This window comes from Pseudorasbora parva, chromosome 8 (genome assembly GCF_024679245.1).
Source record: "Pseudorasbora parva isolate DD20220531a chromosome 8, ASM2467924v1, whole genome shotgun sequence".
In the NCBI taxonomy this organism is placed as follows: Eukaryota; Metazoa; Chordata; class Actinopteri; order Cypriniformes; family Gobionidae; genus Pseudorasbora; species Pseudorasbora parva.
This window is the reverse complement of record NC_090179.1, coordinates 37930125-37950205: the sequence shown is the minus strand read 5'-3', so window position 1 is coordinate 37950205 and position 20081 is coordinate 37930125. Positions and strand designations below refer to the sequence as shown.

The window sequence follows — 20081 nt, the reverse complement described above, 5'->3', positions numbered from 1 at the left end:
TTTGTGTTCTACTGAACTGGGGGTAAGCAGATAAACATCACATTATTTTTGGGTGAACTATCCCTTTAAGTGTCCAAAGACTTTTGAGGGGAGTTTAGTCCAATAACAGCACACTATACCCCATATAACCATCATTTCTACCTGTACTTTTGTTACTTATTGGCATATGAGACTGCCATGCAAGGATACAGTCTGTCACAGGTATTCCAGACTGCACTAATTAATTTGCTCTCTGGGTATAAAAGCGTTTCATGGGGCTAATGATCCACATGTTGAGTCTATATAAAGGTTGAGTCCTAATTAAAACAAGGTGCCATACTTTTGTCATCTGCGTGGATTTGACTTGCTAAATGTTTCCATGGAAGCCATCTCATTTAATCTCAGAATTTCTGTTGGATCAGAGTCAGGATTCTGTAGTATGCTTCTATTCTATTTACAGTAGTGTACATCGATGCGACTTCAATGAGGGTGCAATATCTGTCGCCTGTGTTCCTCAGGAAGAAAGACGATAACCCTCTCTAAAACGTTGGCATGTAACTGTAACTCTCTGTGGCACACACTGTATAAATTCTTAATGCATGTCGACATAGAGGTGGTGTTAACGATGCCCAGAATTTTATACCTTCTCTCCCAAACTTGTAAACACCCCGCTCTCTGTTTCAGTTTGGCAGCACATTTAACTGAGAGGAGGGGAGGACATTGCTCATCCATTTTGAGAAACCTTTTTACTCCTGGGCTCCAGCCATCACTCATTCAGACTGAAGTGTTGTCATCTCTTGCATACATTTTACATTTTCTGGACTTAGCCAGGCAAGATTTTTACATTTCTGCACAAAATGCTATGATAGCCTTCCTGAATGAAGAGACGAGAGGTGAAGAAAAACTACGGCCTTGTTTCCATTTGAAGCAGACAATTCTTTTCACTGCATTAAAGGGATAGTTCAGCCAAAAACGGCATACCTTGATTTACTCACCTTTAAGCCATCCTAGGTGTATATGACTATCTTCTTTCAGACGGACAAGATTAAAAGATATAATTGCTCTTCCGAGCCTTATAATGGCAGTGAATGGCGGTCTAGATTTTGAATCCCAAAAAGTGCATCCATCCATCATAAAAATAATCCATACGACTCCAGGGGGTTAACAAAGGCCTTCTGACGCAAACTGATGGGTTCTTATTTGACAAATATCCATATTTTAAACTTTATAATCTAAAATAATTAGCTTCTGACAGACGGCCTATGCAAGTCGACTTTCATCAAAAGAGTAACCCCTGACGTAGGATGACATTTGAAAAAATTCTGATGTTTAATTTTTTTTTTTCCGATATTAAATCAGCACTAGGTAACTTTTCAACCTTCATAATATATTTTCAAGACTCTTGTGATGATACATCGACTTACAATAGGTTGAATGACACGTCTGCCATAGCCTGATGGGGTCTGTATCGTTTTTAATCGTACTTTTAAACTTCGGGTTTCGGGTAGTAACCTGAGAACAAAAAGAACTACAAAATTCGACTGCTTTACAGCATATACGTCACTTCCACCAACACCCACACTTCCTTAAATTCGGACGTGCGAGCCCAACTTTGTTCGTCGGATAATATAGTCATGTCCGAAGCAGCACAGACAAATAAGAAAGAAAAGGTTTTGTTGGAGGAAAGCAATAAGAGGAAACGAAAAAGTGATGAGATTAAAGGCAGGACGAGGATCAGAATGTGACCAGGGTTTGCTCGTCGGCGTGAGCTGAAGGAGGCGTGCCCGACCGATGCTGTCCTGCTCGTTACGGTGATTACCTACCACTCAAACATTGAATTGAAGTATCATATAGATTCTGTAAAACAGTAACCAATAGACTACTATAATGACGCTGGCTTGTAAACGTGAGCATCGTGATTATTTGGCGTTTGAAAAAAATAAAACCCATGAAATTATATTCATATGACATGCTGAAAAATATGCCACTGACTGTACACTGGGATGAAGACATTTCACACGCGACGCCAGAAGAACACCTGCATGTGAACTCCTCCTGCAGTGTTCAGGGGAACTGTTAGTGCTGCACCAACCCACGGGGACACTTTTATGAAGTTATTTGGCCCGCACCGCACCACTGTATATATTTTTACAACCCGCCCCGCACCCGCGACCATTAAATAGACATACGGGGTCCGCGGGTTATGAGACGACCCGCGCATCACTAGTTCAGGGCTATCAGGGTTGTCATGTCAACAAATGCGCGCGCGATGGCATCCCCTGTTGTAGGATGACAGCGCTTACAACAGTAGTTGAGGACATCATTTTTTCCCAACTGTAGGGGAACCCCGAGAGCAAAAGTTACCCAGTGCTGCTTTAACATGTTATACTATTTTCTATATACATTTAAAATCAAAACAATAAAATCAGTTACAAGTTAATTTGTGCATATTTATCCTCATATGTATATAATCTACAGTATAAAAATGAATTTTATTAGTATAATTAAAGTTTAACTGTGTTAGATTTAAAGGTGAAAATAGTATGGTACAATAATTAAATCAAAAATCTCTTATATTGGCAGATAACATATAGTACTACTGATATATTTGGCATCCCTATTTTTTTATCTTGTCTTTGATTTGAATCACTCTTGTCAGTTCCTCATAGTGCAAAGACGCCAACTGGTGAGTAACTTTGTGTTATTTTTAATAGCCCGTTTTTAAATGCATTTGAGTGTTAATTCTGACTCAGTCTTTAAGCAGGACGTTTGTCCTCGAATGCCAGCATATGTGAGAATGTCAGAGGTGAACGGCCCGGTTCTTTGAGGTTTTTAGGGTTGCGAATGGAAAAGAGGATTGTGCGAGACCCGTGGGACAGGGGCCGGCTGAAGGGGGAAGCTGGTGGCATTTGGTGCCAGGGCAGAGCGAGAGACAAACAACATCATGTGCTGTTGTTTACACTCAGCCGCTGTGCTGTCATAGACGAGACCTACTAGAGAGCTGACCTACTTAAAAGCCTCCTAAAATAAAACTCACTTGTGTCTCAGGACCGATGCACTGGCGGGCAGGCTGGAAAAGCAGGCCAGCACATCACAGCTTTCTTTTCCTCTTCTCCCCTCCCGACGGAGAAACGCTTTATCGCATCCTTCGCAGAGCAGAAATCAAATGTTATTAAAGGGGTTTTATTTGAGACCGGAATAGAAGCGATTTGCCTTTAAACGATTTTGGCCTAAGGGGGCGACCGCTCGTCCATCTGTCTTATGTGCTTATGACGTCAGATTTCCTAAAACTCTTCCCTCACGCTCATCACGCTGCACAGGAAGTGACTTGCATTTACAGTGAGGGTGAGGGCACAGTGGAATTACTCACTGGGAACACGTTGTGACTTCAGCGATCTGGCCCGCAGAATAAACAGTGGTTAAACAAGAGCAATGTATCTCTTGTTGCATTAATTATTAAGCAGACCGTTCCTTACTTTGCTAGATTGGCCCGTCTGCCTCTCACTTTGCAGCCGAGTCAATCGCAGGGGTCATCTGAGGTATAGCTGATGTGTCAAAGTCATCCCCACACAGCAATCTGTCTGGAATGACCGGGTTATATTTAGGGAAATACATTTGAGCTCTGATACATTTTAAAGGAATCATTTACAGCGGCTCCATATGATAACGCTGTTTTCCTCAGACACATGCATGTAAGTATCCAAACACGTAAGAACTTCTTTCGTCCGAGGAATGCGAAATGTGAATTTCTGAAGAATATCCTTGTCGCTCTTTTCCATGTAATGAAAATCAATGGAGATTGGAGATTTTACTCTTCATATAGGGCACAAAAGCGCTATAAAAGTCCCAAAAGTGGTCCATATGACTCGCTGTCTTCTGAATGCAGAAGAAAATTCATATGACTCTTTTAAAAAATGATAACTTTGCTGGATGAACAGACTGAAATCAATTTGTAATTCACTGAAAATCGTCCCCACCATTGAGCTGGTGTTGGAGAACACAAGAATCAAATCAGTCTGAAAGCAGCGTGTTATGTACGGGGGCTCTGCCATTTTTGAGTAAAATAATCATAGAAAAGGTCCATGTCTGATTGGTGAGCAAATCTTCTGAGTCCGAGTTGAATCTTTTCAATGAATCGGTTGATATAGAGTGCTTCTCAATACTCAAATTGATGCTTCCTCGTATCCTCACTCCTCCGTCCTCCAGCCTGTGACCCGGAAACCGATCAAAGTTAGCTATCTTGAAGGACATCTCAATTCTCTAATTGCACTGCGAGGAGGCGAGGAACGAGGAGTGAGGAGGCTTCCTGAGGAATCATGAGCGAGGATGCACACAGGTGTATCCTACACGGAAGTCTTATTTGTCAAGAAGCCTGACGCACTTATAAATTCTCCTCTCCCTTTAACTCTTTCACAATAATTTATGATTTTCCTTTGTTGTTTAAAGGGATAGTTCACCCAAAAATGAAAATGTGATGTTTGTCTGCTTACACCCAGTGCATCCAACATGTAGGTGGCTTTGTTCCTTCAGTTGAACACAAATGAAGATTTTTAACTCCAACCGTTGCTGTGCAGTCATATAATGCATGTGAATGGGTAACAATTCTATGAGAGCAACAAAAAAAAACATGCTTAGTCAACATGCACAAAGAGCCATGTGGCTCATGACGACATTGATATCTTAAGACACAAAACATTCAGTGTGAGTGTGAGAAATCGAGCCGTATTTAGATCATTTTTTACCTGAAATACAACGCTATATCCAACAGCCTGGAACGCGCTTCACTTCCGGTAAGGTCAATATAAGCACTCTGGCGTCTTGTACTTGTAAAGACATCACTTCTGGTATACACCATCAGGCGTAGTTTACGCCAACACCAGAAGTGAATCTCTTACGTGATGCCAGAGCGTGTATATTGACCTTCTTTACCAGAAGTAATGTGCATTCCAGGCTGTTGGATATCGCGTTGTATTTGAGGTAAAAAAATATATATAAATACGATTCCTCACACAAACTGATCGGTTTGTGTCTTAAGATATCAATGTGTCATCATGAGCCACAGGGCTCCTTGTGCATGTTGACTAAGCATGTTTTTTTTTTTGTTGCTCTCATAGAATTGTTACCCATTCACACGATTATATGACTGGCCCACAGCAGCGGTTGGAGTTAAAAAATCTTCATTTGTGTTCTACTGAAGAAACAAAAACATCTACATGTCAGATGCACTGGGGGTAAGCAGATAAACATCACATTTTTATTTTCTGGTGAACAATCGCTTTAAGACCATATTTCAACGGGGCATCTTGCGTTTATTATTATTATTTATGATTTCTTGAATAACCAAACTTTAACAACATATCCCTTGAGTGCAGCCGATGACACTGTGAAGTAACATTCGAGTGATCAAGAATATTCCAATACACAAATAAGCTTTCCTTCGATTCCTCCGTCCTCAGCAGAGACGTGAGGATGCACAAATAAGAAATGAGAAGCACCCATAGTTTACAAAACCTGAGTGATTTGTTCATTGATCAGACTGATTCAGTTCTCTGACTTTGCTGACTCAACAATTTAGCAAAAATATCAAAGACAAAACCCATCCATGGCATCTTTGTATCTTGTTTAGAGTAACGAGGCACCAAAACAATGCTAAAGTTATCACATTTGTATGTGGCCTTACACACTTACACATGTGCCAAGATTGATGTTATATTCATTTATACGACCTTCTTTCTACCATGACCCGACCGTATAACCATTTCACCAAGTTCAACATGATCCTGGATCAACATCTTTGTTGATCCTGGAACAACATTCCAATCAACAAATCAGATTCAAAGATTCAAAGTTTTCATTTTATGTCAAGTTTAGGCTTACAACCAGGGTTAGGTTCTTCTACGTCAGTGTTATTGGTCAATCATTTCCCCCTGGATTTTAGGGAGAACTTAAGTTGGGTTGGGTTAGGGATAGGGTTAGGGATTAGGACTGCATTTTCAGACTCAAGTGTTGTTTCAGGAACAACAGAATATGTTGACCCAGGAACATGTCTCACTTGGCAAAATCACGGTGACCGCAACCAAACAGGTTGCAACCCCCACCCGCTCAGATAAGACTGATTGTCTCAGTGGTGCTGCAGATTTCCCAGCATGCCCCTTCATCGCACAGTGACTAATTCCTATTGTGCTATAACTTCAATGCAAAGAGATGAAGTCCTTTCTGCCCGTCGGGAGGCAGAATGAAATGCTACTGGCATCACGGGGTGTCCAGAGTTTTTGCTAAGTCGTTCATTGTTTGGAAAGGCACATATTCACGTGCATCTCTCCGGCTGTGATTCCTCTCTCCGTGAGATTCCACACGCAGAGAGAGTCAGAGCAGCAGGATTTCTATATTGTCCGTGTCTCTATTCAAAAGTTAGTACTAGCAGATGAAGTAGTTAGTATATAATTAGATTCTGGAAATGTTTGCGGAGACCTTTAAGAAGAGCTGAATTAAATAAATTGCAGACTTTTAGTGTTGTTTACAGTGTAAATAGGCTGAATCTCAGTGTGGGAATTTTTTTTTTTTTTGATAGACTGAGGTGAAAAACAAAGTGAAGTGACTTGTTTGTGAATGCTGGGATTATCCTGAAACACTTCAACTCTCTTCTAGTTGCTTGGAGACGGGGGTATTTGGTTTTTGGTCCTCCTCAGTCTTATTTTCAAGGTATATTAAAATGAATATTTCAGTGGTCCATCTTGATATAGATACCAGATATAGAGATTCAAACCGGACTCCCCAATAGCTAGAAAAGAAACACGATTTCACAATATGTGTCTGTCTTTATCAGAAAGAACCTCCCGTTCACTGAATTAGCTCAGAAACAGGTGAATCTACCCAGTTTGTTCTGAGATAAAGAGATAAGATGTATTTGTTGTGCCTGTTTGCATAACTGTCATGTTTACATCTCCTTCTCACAGTGGCCTGCTTTAGCAAACATTGCTGAGAAGATGCTTTCTATTCACTGGCTTGTCTTGCTAAGTCAGTGGTCACATCATATAGCTTATGTCATTTTCATGAATGTAAAATAATGCACTTTTTCAAAAGAATGTGCCTTCATGAAATAATGCACTATGAGCATTTGACTGGGGGGAACCTGTCAATAACACGTTGAGATCACATTAATAATAGTAATAAACCTTGTGTTACTAATTTTATAATATTATCCATATGCTAACACGTTTTCCTTTGCACTTCACGGCTCGTTATGCATTGCATACGCGTATGACCTTCTTTCTTCCAAGGAAGGCAAAATGAGAATTTTTTAAGAATATGCTTGTCGCTCTTTTCCATGTAATGAATGTAGATGGGAGCTTTTAACCTTCATATAGGGCACAAAAGCACCAAAAAAGTCTCAAAAATTGGTCCATATGGCTATCTTATGAATTCAGAAGTATTGAAACATAAAGGAGGATTTTTTGGATTTTTTGAGGAGATGCTTTCTATTCACTCACTTTTCTTGCCATCATGTTGCTTTGTTCATTTGAAAGCCTAAAATTTCAAGCATATAAATGAACGCACTTTTTGTCCTGTGCCTTCATGAAACAATCCACTAAAGGAGCATTCCCTAAAAACCTGAACATATCCAGGTCACATTCCCCCCCGATAAAAGTAAATCAATAAATATATAATAATACAATTATTTGTATTTAAATTAGCACAAATTAAAAGCAGTAAGCAAATATTACCATGATTTATGTGTACAATGTATATTATATTGAAAAAGTAATTATTATAGTTATTATTGTTATAAATAATAAATTGTATTACTAATATTATAAATTATTAATTATTATTATTACTTTTACTAATTCTAATGCTAATAATTATTAAGTATTTAATACTACTTGAATTAGTGTCCAATAAATGCATAATAATATTAATTATGCGTTACCACAATAAGAATTTTTTTTTACTTGACAGTTGTGAGTTGCATGGACTTAATTGTCATAAAGAGGATTGCAAACTGTGACATGAAATACGAGTGAACTACTGTCCATGTTATTAAAAGTTTTCATGAGATCCACCAATGTGTTGTTGTCTTGTTATGGAATGTGGCAATGGTCACTTCATACATTCAACACGCCACTTCTCTTAGACTTGTAAGATGAGGTCTAAATTGTTCCGATAGCAGAGTTTTAGATTCCTTCCTCTTCCTAGAATGTTACACAAACCTGCTTCTGATTCCAAGAAAAGTTGGGTGTTCTCGCATCTGCTTACTAGCACTGTGGGAATTGGATTAAGTCTCTGGCCTTTATTCTAATTCAAAACTTTGTAGTCATCGGATGTCAAGGGGTCAACTGACCAGTGTGAAAAGCAAATCCACTCTCTATTGTACAGTGAGGGGCCGGAGCAGAGATTCCCTTCAGCTGCTGTCTCTCTTCAGCCTGGGAAAAATGGGGGAGGCAGCACGTCAATTAGGAATTAATTTTCTACCGTTCTCTGAAAAGGTCTCAGCCAACTTTTAAAACAAGGCTTAATTGGCAGGACGATCAAATAGGGGTGAGAAAAAGTCTGTTGTGTCAATACATCAGCTTTGAGGTGTATTGATTTATAGACTGATAAAAGACAAATACATATGGCCTTTTGTACACTCCTGTAGTTTAATAGGCTGCATTATCCACTCCGGTAGTTTTATATTCGATGCACTTCTTTAATTAGGAGCCATGGTATTAAAATGCTGCATCTAAATCATCCTGTAATAACATTGAACTCTATCCTAATGTGGAGAGCAATATAAAGCATTCTTGGTTCTCATTGGACTGAAACGGTAATGAGGTCAGATGCAAAAAATGTATAAATGTTGCTCATTAAGATGGTTCAGACAGAAGCGTGACTCACAGCTACGGGTTTATGTATGTGAAGCGTGCTGTGGGATGGGGTCATTTGAGGAAACCTCCTGCGTCATGAGTTGCTGTTACAGAGTGCGCCCCCTGCTGGCCATGGGTCAGTGATGTGTAGCAAATGCCACCTCTCATACAAAACAGAGAAACATTCCTGATAAATATGCCATCATGTATAATACATAAATGCATATAAAATATTAGAATTGTTTTGTTTTGTTTTTTGCTTGATTTTTTTTTTCATATTTATTCAGTTCACTGCAGAGCTCAAACAATGAGCCCGGGCCAGTGTGAGAGAGTTTCAATCCAGTTGACTCACCTTGATATTGTTACAGTTAGGGATGCACCGATCATGTTTTTTCATGGCTGATTTCAATGTTTTACTGGATTTTGTATAAGCAAATGGGATGGAAATTCTACTTTAAAGGCACAGTATGTTAGCTGTTGACTTGTGTACTTACACTATCCCAAATGTTTCCAAGAATGTTTAAATCCACAGAAATAAGTCATTTTTAACCAGGACACGGACCGTGTCCGTGCGTTGCCCATCAATGACATCCTACCTGCGTTACCCTCGATTTCCTCGGTTTTATTTTGTTGAAACCATGGAAACATTAAAGATGCTTTAATGTAAGGGCGGCAGTGGCTCAGTGGTTCATGTAGGTTGTCTACAAACCAGAAGGTTGGTGGTTCAATCCCCGGTTCCACCTGACCAAGTGTCGAGGTGTCCATGAGCAAGACACCTAACCCCAGCTGCTCCCGACGAGCTGGATGGCGCCTTACATGGCTGACATCGCCGTCGGTGTATGAATGGGTGAATGTGAGGCAAAAATGTAAAGCGCTTTGGATAAAAGTCCATTTACCATATGCAGTCCAATGTATAATGTGTTTTATTAAACAGGTGAGCAACTGTTAACTAATCTTTGTTATACGGCTCAACACAGTTAGTCTTATGATTTAAATCTGGTTTTCTTGATTTACCGTGAGTACCATGTTTTATATCGATCTGGCTCACTGCAGTGTGAACAAGTGGGCATCCATTTATGAACAAGTGTCTCACTCTGCATTCACACGAGGCATCCACGTTAAAGTTGCACTATGTAGTATTTTTGCAGTAAAATATCCAAAGAACGCCAGGCCAGTGTTATATATTTTCTTCTGTTGAGTAGTTACAATATCCCAAATGTTTCCAACTATTTGTAAATTGTGAGAAAATTGCTATTTTAACCAAGGAGCCGAGACGTCTGAGGGAGTCGCCTGTCAATCGCGTCATCTCTGCGTTACCCTCGGTTTTATTCTGCAGAAGCGCTTTACTCTTAGCAGTGTGAACATGTCACAGCAGCGCCGAGCGAACACACAGAGTAACGTCATAACATCATTTTAAAAACACTTAAATGTATCTAATATGATAAACAGAGCTGCGTTACCTCATACTCATGACCGGAAAAGCAGAAATTGCGCCGGCGACTGTGTCCCGTCATAATAAAAGTCCTACTGCTCGTGAACGGTGGGTTGCGCAACAATCGCTCCAGCGGCCTTGCTCAGCTCTACAACACTCCGTCCTGCTCTGTTTCATATTACAGTAACGTTAATAATCACGTTATTATCCATGAACATGAGTCCTATCCCGATTCTTTTCCACCGACTGTGAGGTGAAGACCGCATGTTCCAAGATTCTGCGCTCAAACTGGATAAACAGAAATATCTGTAGCTATTTGAAAGTAGAGGCAACAACTGCATCTAATCATGATCCAAACAAAGATGCTACACACATGTAGCATGAGCAGGCGGACTGAATGGTATCACAAATTCATTCTCTGTCAATAGGTAGCGCTTGTGGAACAGCAGCGATATAGCTTTTAAATTGTTACCGTGGTACACAAAGCATCACTGTGCTTATAACAGCTGGTTTAATAGGCATTATACAGAGGTAAGAAAAAAGAAAACATGGCCAAACTTTTCTGAAGACAGTCAGTTTCCTTTATAGATGCTTTCATATTAACCGCTGCCCCCAATTCAATATTTAGATTGTTCTTTAAATATTTCGAGCATCACGAACAGTGAGCTTTTGTGCCTGGTACAGTATGCATCTGTGCTCTCCTCTCCTCTCCTCTCCTCTTTGCGTCCTGTCCCGTCTCCGGCCTGTGTTAATGCCCTGTTTACAGACTTTGTAATACTTCCACACAAATTCTATTTTAGGAAAGGATTTCAGTGCAGTTTGTGTGCAAGCCCGAAACATAGTTCAGCCAAAAGAAGAAAAGAAGACTTCAGATTGACCACCGGTGCATCTTTGCTTAGTTGATACACTTGTTGATATTGTGCATGTGCTTTATGCCTTGCAGACCTACCCAAAATGTAATATTTTGTCATAAGGCAAATAAAAATCAAGCAATTGCTTGCTGCCAGCACCTTTTTCTGCGCCCTGACCGTCAGTAAAAGGAGAGGCTTGTTCTGAATGAACGCTGACATCCCATAGTCATGTACGCATCTCCCTCTCCCTCTCTCTCTCTCTCTCTCTCTCTCTCTCTCTCTCTCTCTCTCTCTCTCTCTCTCTCTCTCTCTCTCTCTCTCTCTCTGAGAGACCTTCAGAGACCTTTACCTTTGTAATGGATTTCAGAAGGTTATTTCACCTTTACATGAGGCAAGGTTTCTTTGTATGTTTATATGTTTATATAGTCCCCTATACCACCCCTCTTTTTTTCTTTTTCTTCCTCAAAACTGTTATATTTAGCTCCATTCGCTGAATCACATACATTCAAGATAGACAGATTGAACTTTATTGATGATAAAGCACATGTGAAGCATATTACTATTCAGGCAGAGAGAACTTTAATGCGCTAGTATTTCCACTCATGTTCAATGCATCTCTCTCTCTCTCTCTCTCTCTCTCTCTCTCTCTCTCTCTCTCTCTCTCTCTCTCTCTCTCTCTCTCTCTCTCTCTCTCTCTCTCTCTTTCTCTCTCCCTCTCTCTCTCTCGTCAATATTCAGATCTTTTTCCCGCCAGCTATTTATTAATTGTGTGCGATTCAACTCTTTAATGATTAGCCGGGCACCTCCGACAGCAGACGAAGGTAAGACACGATCCCGTGGTCGCGTCTTAATGAGGGACTGCTGAGAGCCTTTTGTGCTGTGGAAAAGCCACCTCAGCAGCAGTGCGCTTTAAAAGCCAGAGGAGTCACACAGATTAGCCGAGTAAGAGGTGGACCTGTGGACGTGTAAACAATAGAGCGGGTCATTCATACTCTAAGCCTGATTGTCCCCTCACTGTCCAGATGGCCTGCCGAATAAATTATACCAGTAGGTACAATGCATTCCAGTGAGGGGCTTTAGGCACAACTGTTTGTAGAGTCACACAGGGCTTTTTCCCCGTCCTAACGATTATTAACAAGTACGAGCAGTCAGCGGTTTGTCGTCTGTAAATGAAATCCTTGAGAAAGTGAAAGGGGGGGGCGATGGTAATGACAGACGAAGGGTCACTTGAATGTGATGCACACAGCATGGTACAATGGAAACTGGTGTTGGAGGTTTCTTCTTTTTTATTTTAAAATACATAAATGATTGACTATTTACATGACAACCAAGAAGTGTCAAGCGTTACAGCTTGGCTTTTAGCATTATAAGCTGAATTATTCACTATTACACAGGATCCCATTCAAATGTTTAGGGTCAGTAAAAAGTTTTGAAAAACTAATACTTTTATTCAGCAAGGATGCATTTAATTGATTAAAAGAGACAGCAAAGACGACATTTATAATGTTGCAGATTTTTTTTTATAATTCATCAAAGAATCTTGAAAAATGTATCACGAATTCAACAAAAATATGAAAACAATAAGAAATGTTTCTTATAGGGGGGGTGAAATGCTGTTTCATGCATACTGAGCTTTTTATACTGATAAAGACTTGGATTCCCATCCTAAAGAGGCAAAGTTTCAAAAACTAATGTTGGACGTTTGATGGAGTATTTCTGTGTCAAAAATACTCCTTCCGGTTTCTCACAAGTTTTGGAGAGTTTTTTTCGAGTATGGCTCGGCTTGACGTCGATAGAGCGGAAGGTCCTTGTATGGGCCGTACGGGCTCTTCTCCCGGTAGATTAGAGCGAGAGAGGAAATGCACGCCCAAAAACACTCTGCGCCGCGCTCCACTTTATTCCTATGGGTGACGTCGAGCGACTTCAACGCTTCAGCACCGCATTCCGGGAAGGCAGCGCTGCATTTGAACCGATTTGAACGCAGAAATGACGGGACGCTTCACAACATCGCTTCAGTCGCGTCGCAAAGTGGATCTCCACGGTCACTGCTGTCACAGGACTTCACCAAATCATACCAAAGAAGTGTGTTTTTGACGGCGCGGTCCCAGCGATAAAGGTTCGGTCCTGCTTTGGAAGCAGCCGGTGAGTAAAACTGCTTCAAATGTCTCTGCTATTGGCTACCGTCGCGTGAGTAAACATCAGTAAACGACACGATCGCGTGCTTCGTCATTCAAATGCGCTAACGGACTCCATTGCTGTTCTATGTATAACGTTACACTAGTCTGACGTGCAAAACCGTTTTGCTTGCTACTGCTAAGGTTTAGTTGCATACAATAGTCCATAAACCGAATCATGTCCTCATAAACTGCGAGTAAACACACACAAATGTTGACTGTACACTAAATACAGTACATACCACAGAGACGGACGTCCTGATGTTGCTTTTTCTCCTGTTCAATTTATTTCGGCCTCCGAATGATTCTGGATCATATATCTATTAGCTGAGATAGCCATGGGTTTCTCCACGCTTGAGGACGTCACCGCTTTGCGCATTCGTCATTCTTTAGCTCCGCCCACACGATACGCCTCCAGGCGCTCGGTTTTTTCCGGAAAGACTCGGTACAGCCTATATTTCTTTTATAAATATAATAAAACTAAAGACTTTTCGGAGGTATGAAGGATGCAATACTACTCTATAGGTACTCAAGATTGACATGAGATTGACTGAAACTGAGTGTTTCACCCCCCCTTTAAGCAGCAAATCATATTAGAATAATTTCTGAAGGATCATGTGACAATGAAGACTCCAGTAATGATGCTGAACATTCAGCTTTGCCATCACAGGAATTCATTACATTAAAAAAAATATTAAAAAAAAAAAAAAAAATGTAAACGTTTGTCAAGTTCAAGTCCACCGCGGCTAATTTACTAACCCTGCGTAAATTTTTTGTCATGTTTTTGGTCATGGGTTCTAATATAGGGATCTTTCACGGCTCAGGTAATCCAAAATTAGATAAGTGTCCATGAAGCAAAGATGTCAGAAATCAGATGTCATACCGCAGGGTCTGTATGGCAACTGTCATTGTAATGATGGGAATGCCAACACCAGATGTGTTAGACCGGCTTAGGCCAAACTGCGACAGAGAGGAGACTCTATTTTTGCAATCGGCGACGTGAAAATGCTACACTGCAGCTTTCATTTGAAGCCAGCAGTGTCATTCAAAGGATGATGTGTTTATTCTGTTCTCGAGACGCATGTTTGTTTCTTGTATTTACAATCCATGTTAGTAAATCGCATTCAGTTCAGAATCATGGCAGAGTTGCATTCGCTGCGGATGGTGAGCTTGCAAGCCAGAGGGATAAATGTGTTTACTCTTGAAGTATTTGTTCCCTCCAAACGAAATGAAACTCCGGCTTTGACAGCTCCCCCCTCTCTGTGTGTGAATCATCTGTATCTGATCTCCCTGCACTAATTCCAATTTAATTGCCTGTTGCCTGCAGGCTCCTCAATAGTGGTAACAAATGGTTTGATTTTGTAGTCCTCATCAGGCAGCATTTTAAATGCAGCACTCTAACCCCACTCGAATGCCAATGAAGCCACCGAACAGCCTCGTGTTTACTAATGCTCGTCCTCCCCCCGCGCTCCTCGTCTCTGTTCCTCTCATATCTGATTAAAGGGGATTTGTAAGAATCGGCGAGATGCAAGCAGCCTCTCTCTCAATTGTAAATGATATTGGGCCAGAACAGGCGGTCTCGGCTTCTTGTGTATTTTCGTTTTTTAAGAGGCGAAGATAACGCCGTTTAATCTGTTTAAATGGAGTTTTGACATTAAAGTTCAGGTGTGATGTGGGAAGATGGTTCTGGCCCTGCATGTGAAATAGGAGCCAGTACTATGTATGAATTTTTAAAGCATGCTTTATATGATTAATGTGTTATCTTCAAGAGAGTGTATCTTCATTAATTCTACATAAGCAGGGCTAAAAGACTATCCTAGACACAACAGATAAAAAGCTCCATGTCTAGACCAAATGGTTAGTAGATGATTTTCTGAAGTTTTTTCTTCATTATTGGTGTTTGCTTGCATCGCCATTACACTTGTTCATGTTTAAGATTAACTCTATGTATTAAAATAACTCCTCCTTAAGCATTTGAATTCATGTTTAGGCCAACTGGCAACATTTCCATAGAATTAGATGAAAGAGTGACCTGAACCATGTTGGTGGATATCATAGAAACTAGGCCAAAACGTAACCACCTAGCAACACCCTGACAACCATCCAGAACACTCTAACATCGTGGCAAACTAAATTAAAAACTCTTTTTTTTTTCGCGGTTCGTGATGTGATTTACAGCCAAACAAAAATGTAATTTATGAAGAATCATCATAACGCAATCCCTTTACCGTGTTCAGTGATGTTTTTGTTTTCTTATTAATGCATTCTTCCCACATCTGCCTCCTGCACTCCTGACCTCTGACCCCACTTACACACACCACACAATGAGCCAAACCACTACATTCCATCCTTTCTTTATCTATGATAGCGTGCTTTTTATGTGCTAGCAGTCAATATATTTTCTCTTAATTTTTTTAAATAAGCTTTTAGATTTAAAAAAACTAAGACCGATATATATATATATTAAAAAACAAAAAGAATTATTCATAAATAATCAAGCAAGTAAGCATTAAAGCTTACTTGCTTGATTATATATATCTTATTTTTTTACCCTCATCCTTCCCTCAGGTCATTTTGACCCGAAACTTTTGTCACTCTTGGACCACAAATACACCAACAAAAAAAATGATTGACTTGATTCAAGGAATTTTGTGCTTGAAATTTAAACAAGTAACAAATCCTTCACTCGCGGGTCAATTAGGAGTCCCCCTTAGGAATGAATGGAATGCAAGGAATGCTTCAGTACACATTTTTAGGTACAACCTAAAAATGCTCAAAGTTCAAACTAAAAAAAATGATTTTATAATGTCTGCATGTGTATCTGAAAAAAACTGGCTTTAGAACCCAGCCCTGATGCTGCAAGGCATCTAGTGGCAAGAGTTAATGTAATATCATGTTATATTTTTCTTCACAAGAGTTCACCAAAGACACCCAATGTAAGATATTTTGAGCTGAATTAAAAGGTTATGCTTGTCTGGCTATCACCAGACCAAGCTCAATTAAAAATTGAACACTGGTCTGGAGGCTGCTCTTCTACTGCACAAGAGTCGTGATCAACTGGCATTATTCAAATAACTCTGTAAGCAACTGGATAGTCCTCCTTCAACCAATCAGACCACAAGAGGTGTTATCAACAGGCAATGACCCATCGCTTCTCTATCTGTCAGCATGTTAAACCTGCCAATAGCACAGGTTGATAATAGACAGGTGGATAAGCCAGTCTGTGATTGGTTACCACAACAGAAGCAGTAGAGATGAATGTACAGGTTTCCAGACTGAACTGCAGGGTAAAATCAAATCGCCGGCAGAAAGAATCTGAAGACTGTCCTTAAATTATTATTTACTTTATTATTTATTGATAAAATCTAGTAATTTAAAGGTAAATAAAAAAATAACAAAAAATCTCCAAAATAAAGCATTAAAATGAAAGGAATAAAGCTTTCTGGAACAAAAAAAAGTGTAATTTTAGGGCTTCAGGTCATTTTGACCCTGGAGTGATGTGTTATATTAGAATATATATTAAAATGTAATTTATTCCTGTGACGCAAGTTGAATTTTCAGCATCATTACTCCAGTCTTCAGTGTCAACTGATCCTTCAGAAATCATTCTAATATGCTGATTTGTAGCTCAGAAATATTTCTTATTATTATCAATGTTGAAAACAGTTAAGCTTGTTGTGGAAACCGAGATTCGTTTTATCACAAAACTTGAATTAAGACAAAAATGTTCAGTTGTGACTGTTGAATTCATTAAATAATTCAAATGTTGATTCCAATTCAGTACCGTATTGCTTGAGTTATGAATAGCTCATATAACTCAAAAACTCATGAATTGAATGAGATTCTTAAATTCTGTATTTTGCCCAACCCTTCTGTCTTTGTGTTAGAAAACACAGTAAATGACACATTTTTTTGCAGGAGTAGCTGGTGACACACCTCTTTCCGCTGTTGTATGTGTCAGTGAGGTGTAGTGTGGGTAATGGGCAGCTCTGGAGTCGGTGGGAAACTACAGCAGCTGTTGAGGAGAGCCGAGTCTCTGACACTCACTCTGAGAGAGGAGCTGGCTCCATTAACAGCCCTATTCACCCGGCTTAAGCTACTCTGTCAGCCACTTCAGAACCATTAAAGCTCTGCTGGGAGCTAGACACAAACGAACGAGGGAGACAGAAGGAGAGAAGAATGAGGAAAAATAGAAGCAGGGGATGCTCTCAGTGGAACTGAGTGATGGTATAAATAGTTAGAGTTGCAGAGGTGAATTATTCCTAAAGACATTAAACAGTAGTGAAGCTAAGCTCCCTCTCTCTCCCTCTCTCTCTCTCTTCCTCTTGTGTTTTCTTTTTCTTCACCACAGTTGCCTCATATATTTATGCCTGTGTCGAATTGCCTCATTTTTTTTTCTGAAAAGAGCTGACAACACAAATATCTGTTATGTGTCTGATATAATGAAGCTCAAGAATGTGTCATCATTTGTATTTCTGCAGCTTTCACAGTGAGATTTGCCTTGAATGTTTTTCGTTTGTGAGCCTTGGAGCTAAAGTGGCTTCCAAAATAACTTTTATTTTCAGCACCATAGTCTGGGAGGACAATGGATTCCAGAATTCCTAATAATATTAAATATTAAATTATATATATATATATATATATATTTTTTTTTTTTATTATTTTTTATTATTATTATTTTTATTATTATTATTATTTTTAAGAATTACAAATATAATCCTATTTTTAATAATAACTTTGATTATTTTATTTGCAAGAATATCTAACCATCTCTAGAAAGGTGTTCCTGATCAACGACGCTAATTTATTGCATTTAATTTATTTGATTTGATTACCTAGAAAAGTTGCAGAATCTGAAAAGGTTCTTTATTATTTTACATTGTTTCATATTCCTTCTTTGTTTTAAATAACCCTAAGTCCTTTTGTTTTTTGTGGAAGAATATCCAATGCTGGCCCCTAAATGGCCCTTCGTAATCAATTTTGGCCCTTAAACTTGGGGAGAATGGAAATAGCAGACATCGGACAACTTGTCTGAGTACATTTACACAAAGCTCACATTACAGATGGGCTGTCAGTGAAGTGTAGTGGTTCATTTTTATGTGTCTGAAGCACTAATGCTTTTTTTCTACTCTGAGCTCTTTCGTAAATGCTGATTGATTGAGTGAGAAGTCAATCCCAGCCTGCTGTTCACGAACCCACCACTGGGCATTCACAAAGATTTTAAATTAGAGACAGCTTTACTTGAAAGATACATTATTGATTGGCCATAGATACTGAAAGCACTGCTTTTGTTGTGGAGAGAAGAGAAACTAAGGCAGTCCGTCTAAGTCTCCTTAACCCCATCCATTATGAAACATATAGACTTATTCATTCATTTTGCCACATTGTACTCAAGGCCAAATTCTGCAATCTTTGCATTAAACGCTAATTGAACTCCCACCCCCTTCTTCCCCCTGTCTTTCTTCTTAAGGCTCAGACATGGCAGTGTTTTGTCTTCTGTGTGGGAAGCGTTTCCAGACCCAGAAGGCTTTGCAGCAGCACATGGAGATTCACGCCGGCATGCGCAGCTACATCTGCAGCGAGTGCGAACGCACTTTCCCGAGCCACACGGCGCTCAAACGCCATCTCCGCTCGCACACAGGTGAGCTTCACCTGAGCACCACTCACACCGCTGATATCTGAGTCATCTAAAAGCACATTAACAACTTCACACCTCACTACCACATGTAATGCACAAAAGGGCAAGCGGGCCACTAGCTGAGATGTGGCAAAGTTTAAAAAAAAGTTCAGGAGGAGCCTGTTCATATAGTCTTGCTAAGGTTATATAAACCTCTTATCCTCAGACAAACCAGTTTTTTTGCATATCCACAAAGTCAGGTACATATGATCACATTTATGCTGAAGAACCACCCACCTAGGTAGGAAGCGGCCTAATTTCTGTCAATGCTAACACTGAGGGCAATGCTATGCTATGCTGACCATTATGCAACAAACTGAGGGATACACTTACTCAAATAATGGCTAGTATGTCTTTGACTTACTCAAACTTATCTTTTGAATAAAGATTCAATGCCAAGAACATGAGAAGAAACTTTGTCAATCCAGTGACTTCTTCCAGCATTGAAACTTGTGAACTAAACTTTGTCTCGCTACAGTCCGTGGGCTGCCCATCTGAGGTTTAGACTATTTTCTGTTGTTTGTCTCTTACTCGACCTCACCTCCCCCTTTCTCTCAAATAGTCTCCTTCAGGGTAACTTAAAGCTTACGTCAAACCCTATCACAGACATAGTTTAAGCCTGACCTTTTTTTTTATCATTCTACACTTTATGTCTGAATGTAAGAATTAATTTATCAGAAAATGACAAGAGAAAGAACATTTGATGAATTTTAATGAGGTAGGGAGAAGCGTTGATAAACTCCCATTATTACAACAGGTAGGATTACAATGCACACCGATTTAGCATAACATTATAACAGGTGAAGTGAATAACACTGATTATCTCCTCATCACAGCACCTGTTAGTGGGAGGGATATATTAGGCAGCAAGTGAACATTTGTCCTCAAAGTTGATGTGTTAAAGCAGGAAAAATGGGCAATTGAGCGAATTTGACAAGGGCCAAATTGTGATGGCTAGACGACTGGGTCAGAGCATCTCCAAAACTGCAGCTCTTGTGGGGTGTTCCCGGTCTGCAGTGGTCAGTATCTATCAAAAGGGGTCCAAGGGAGGAACAGTGGTGAACCAGTGACAGGGTGATGGGCGGCCAAGGCTCATTGATGCACATGGGGAGCAAAGGCTGG

The 20081-nt window shown here is 39.9% G+C and overlaps 1 protein-coding gene across 1 annotated transcript in view; it reads left to right on the top strand.

Moving 5' to 3' along the window:
• zbtb16b (zinc finger and BTB domain containing 16b) overlaps positions 1-20081 on the top strand; it is a 69253-nt gene that overhangs the window by 33949 nt on the left and 15223 nt on the right. Inside the window, exon 5 of the mRNA XM_067451152.1 lies at positions 18753-18923. Within this exon, the coding sequence (XP_067307253.1) occupies positions 18753-18923 (171 nt within the window). The remainder of the gene's footprint in view (positions 1-18752; positions 18924-20081) is intronic.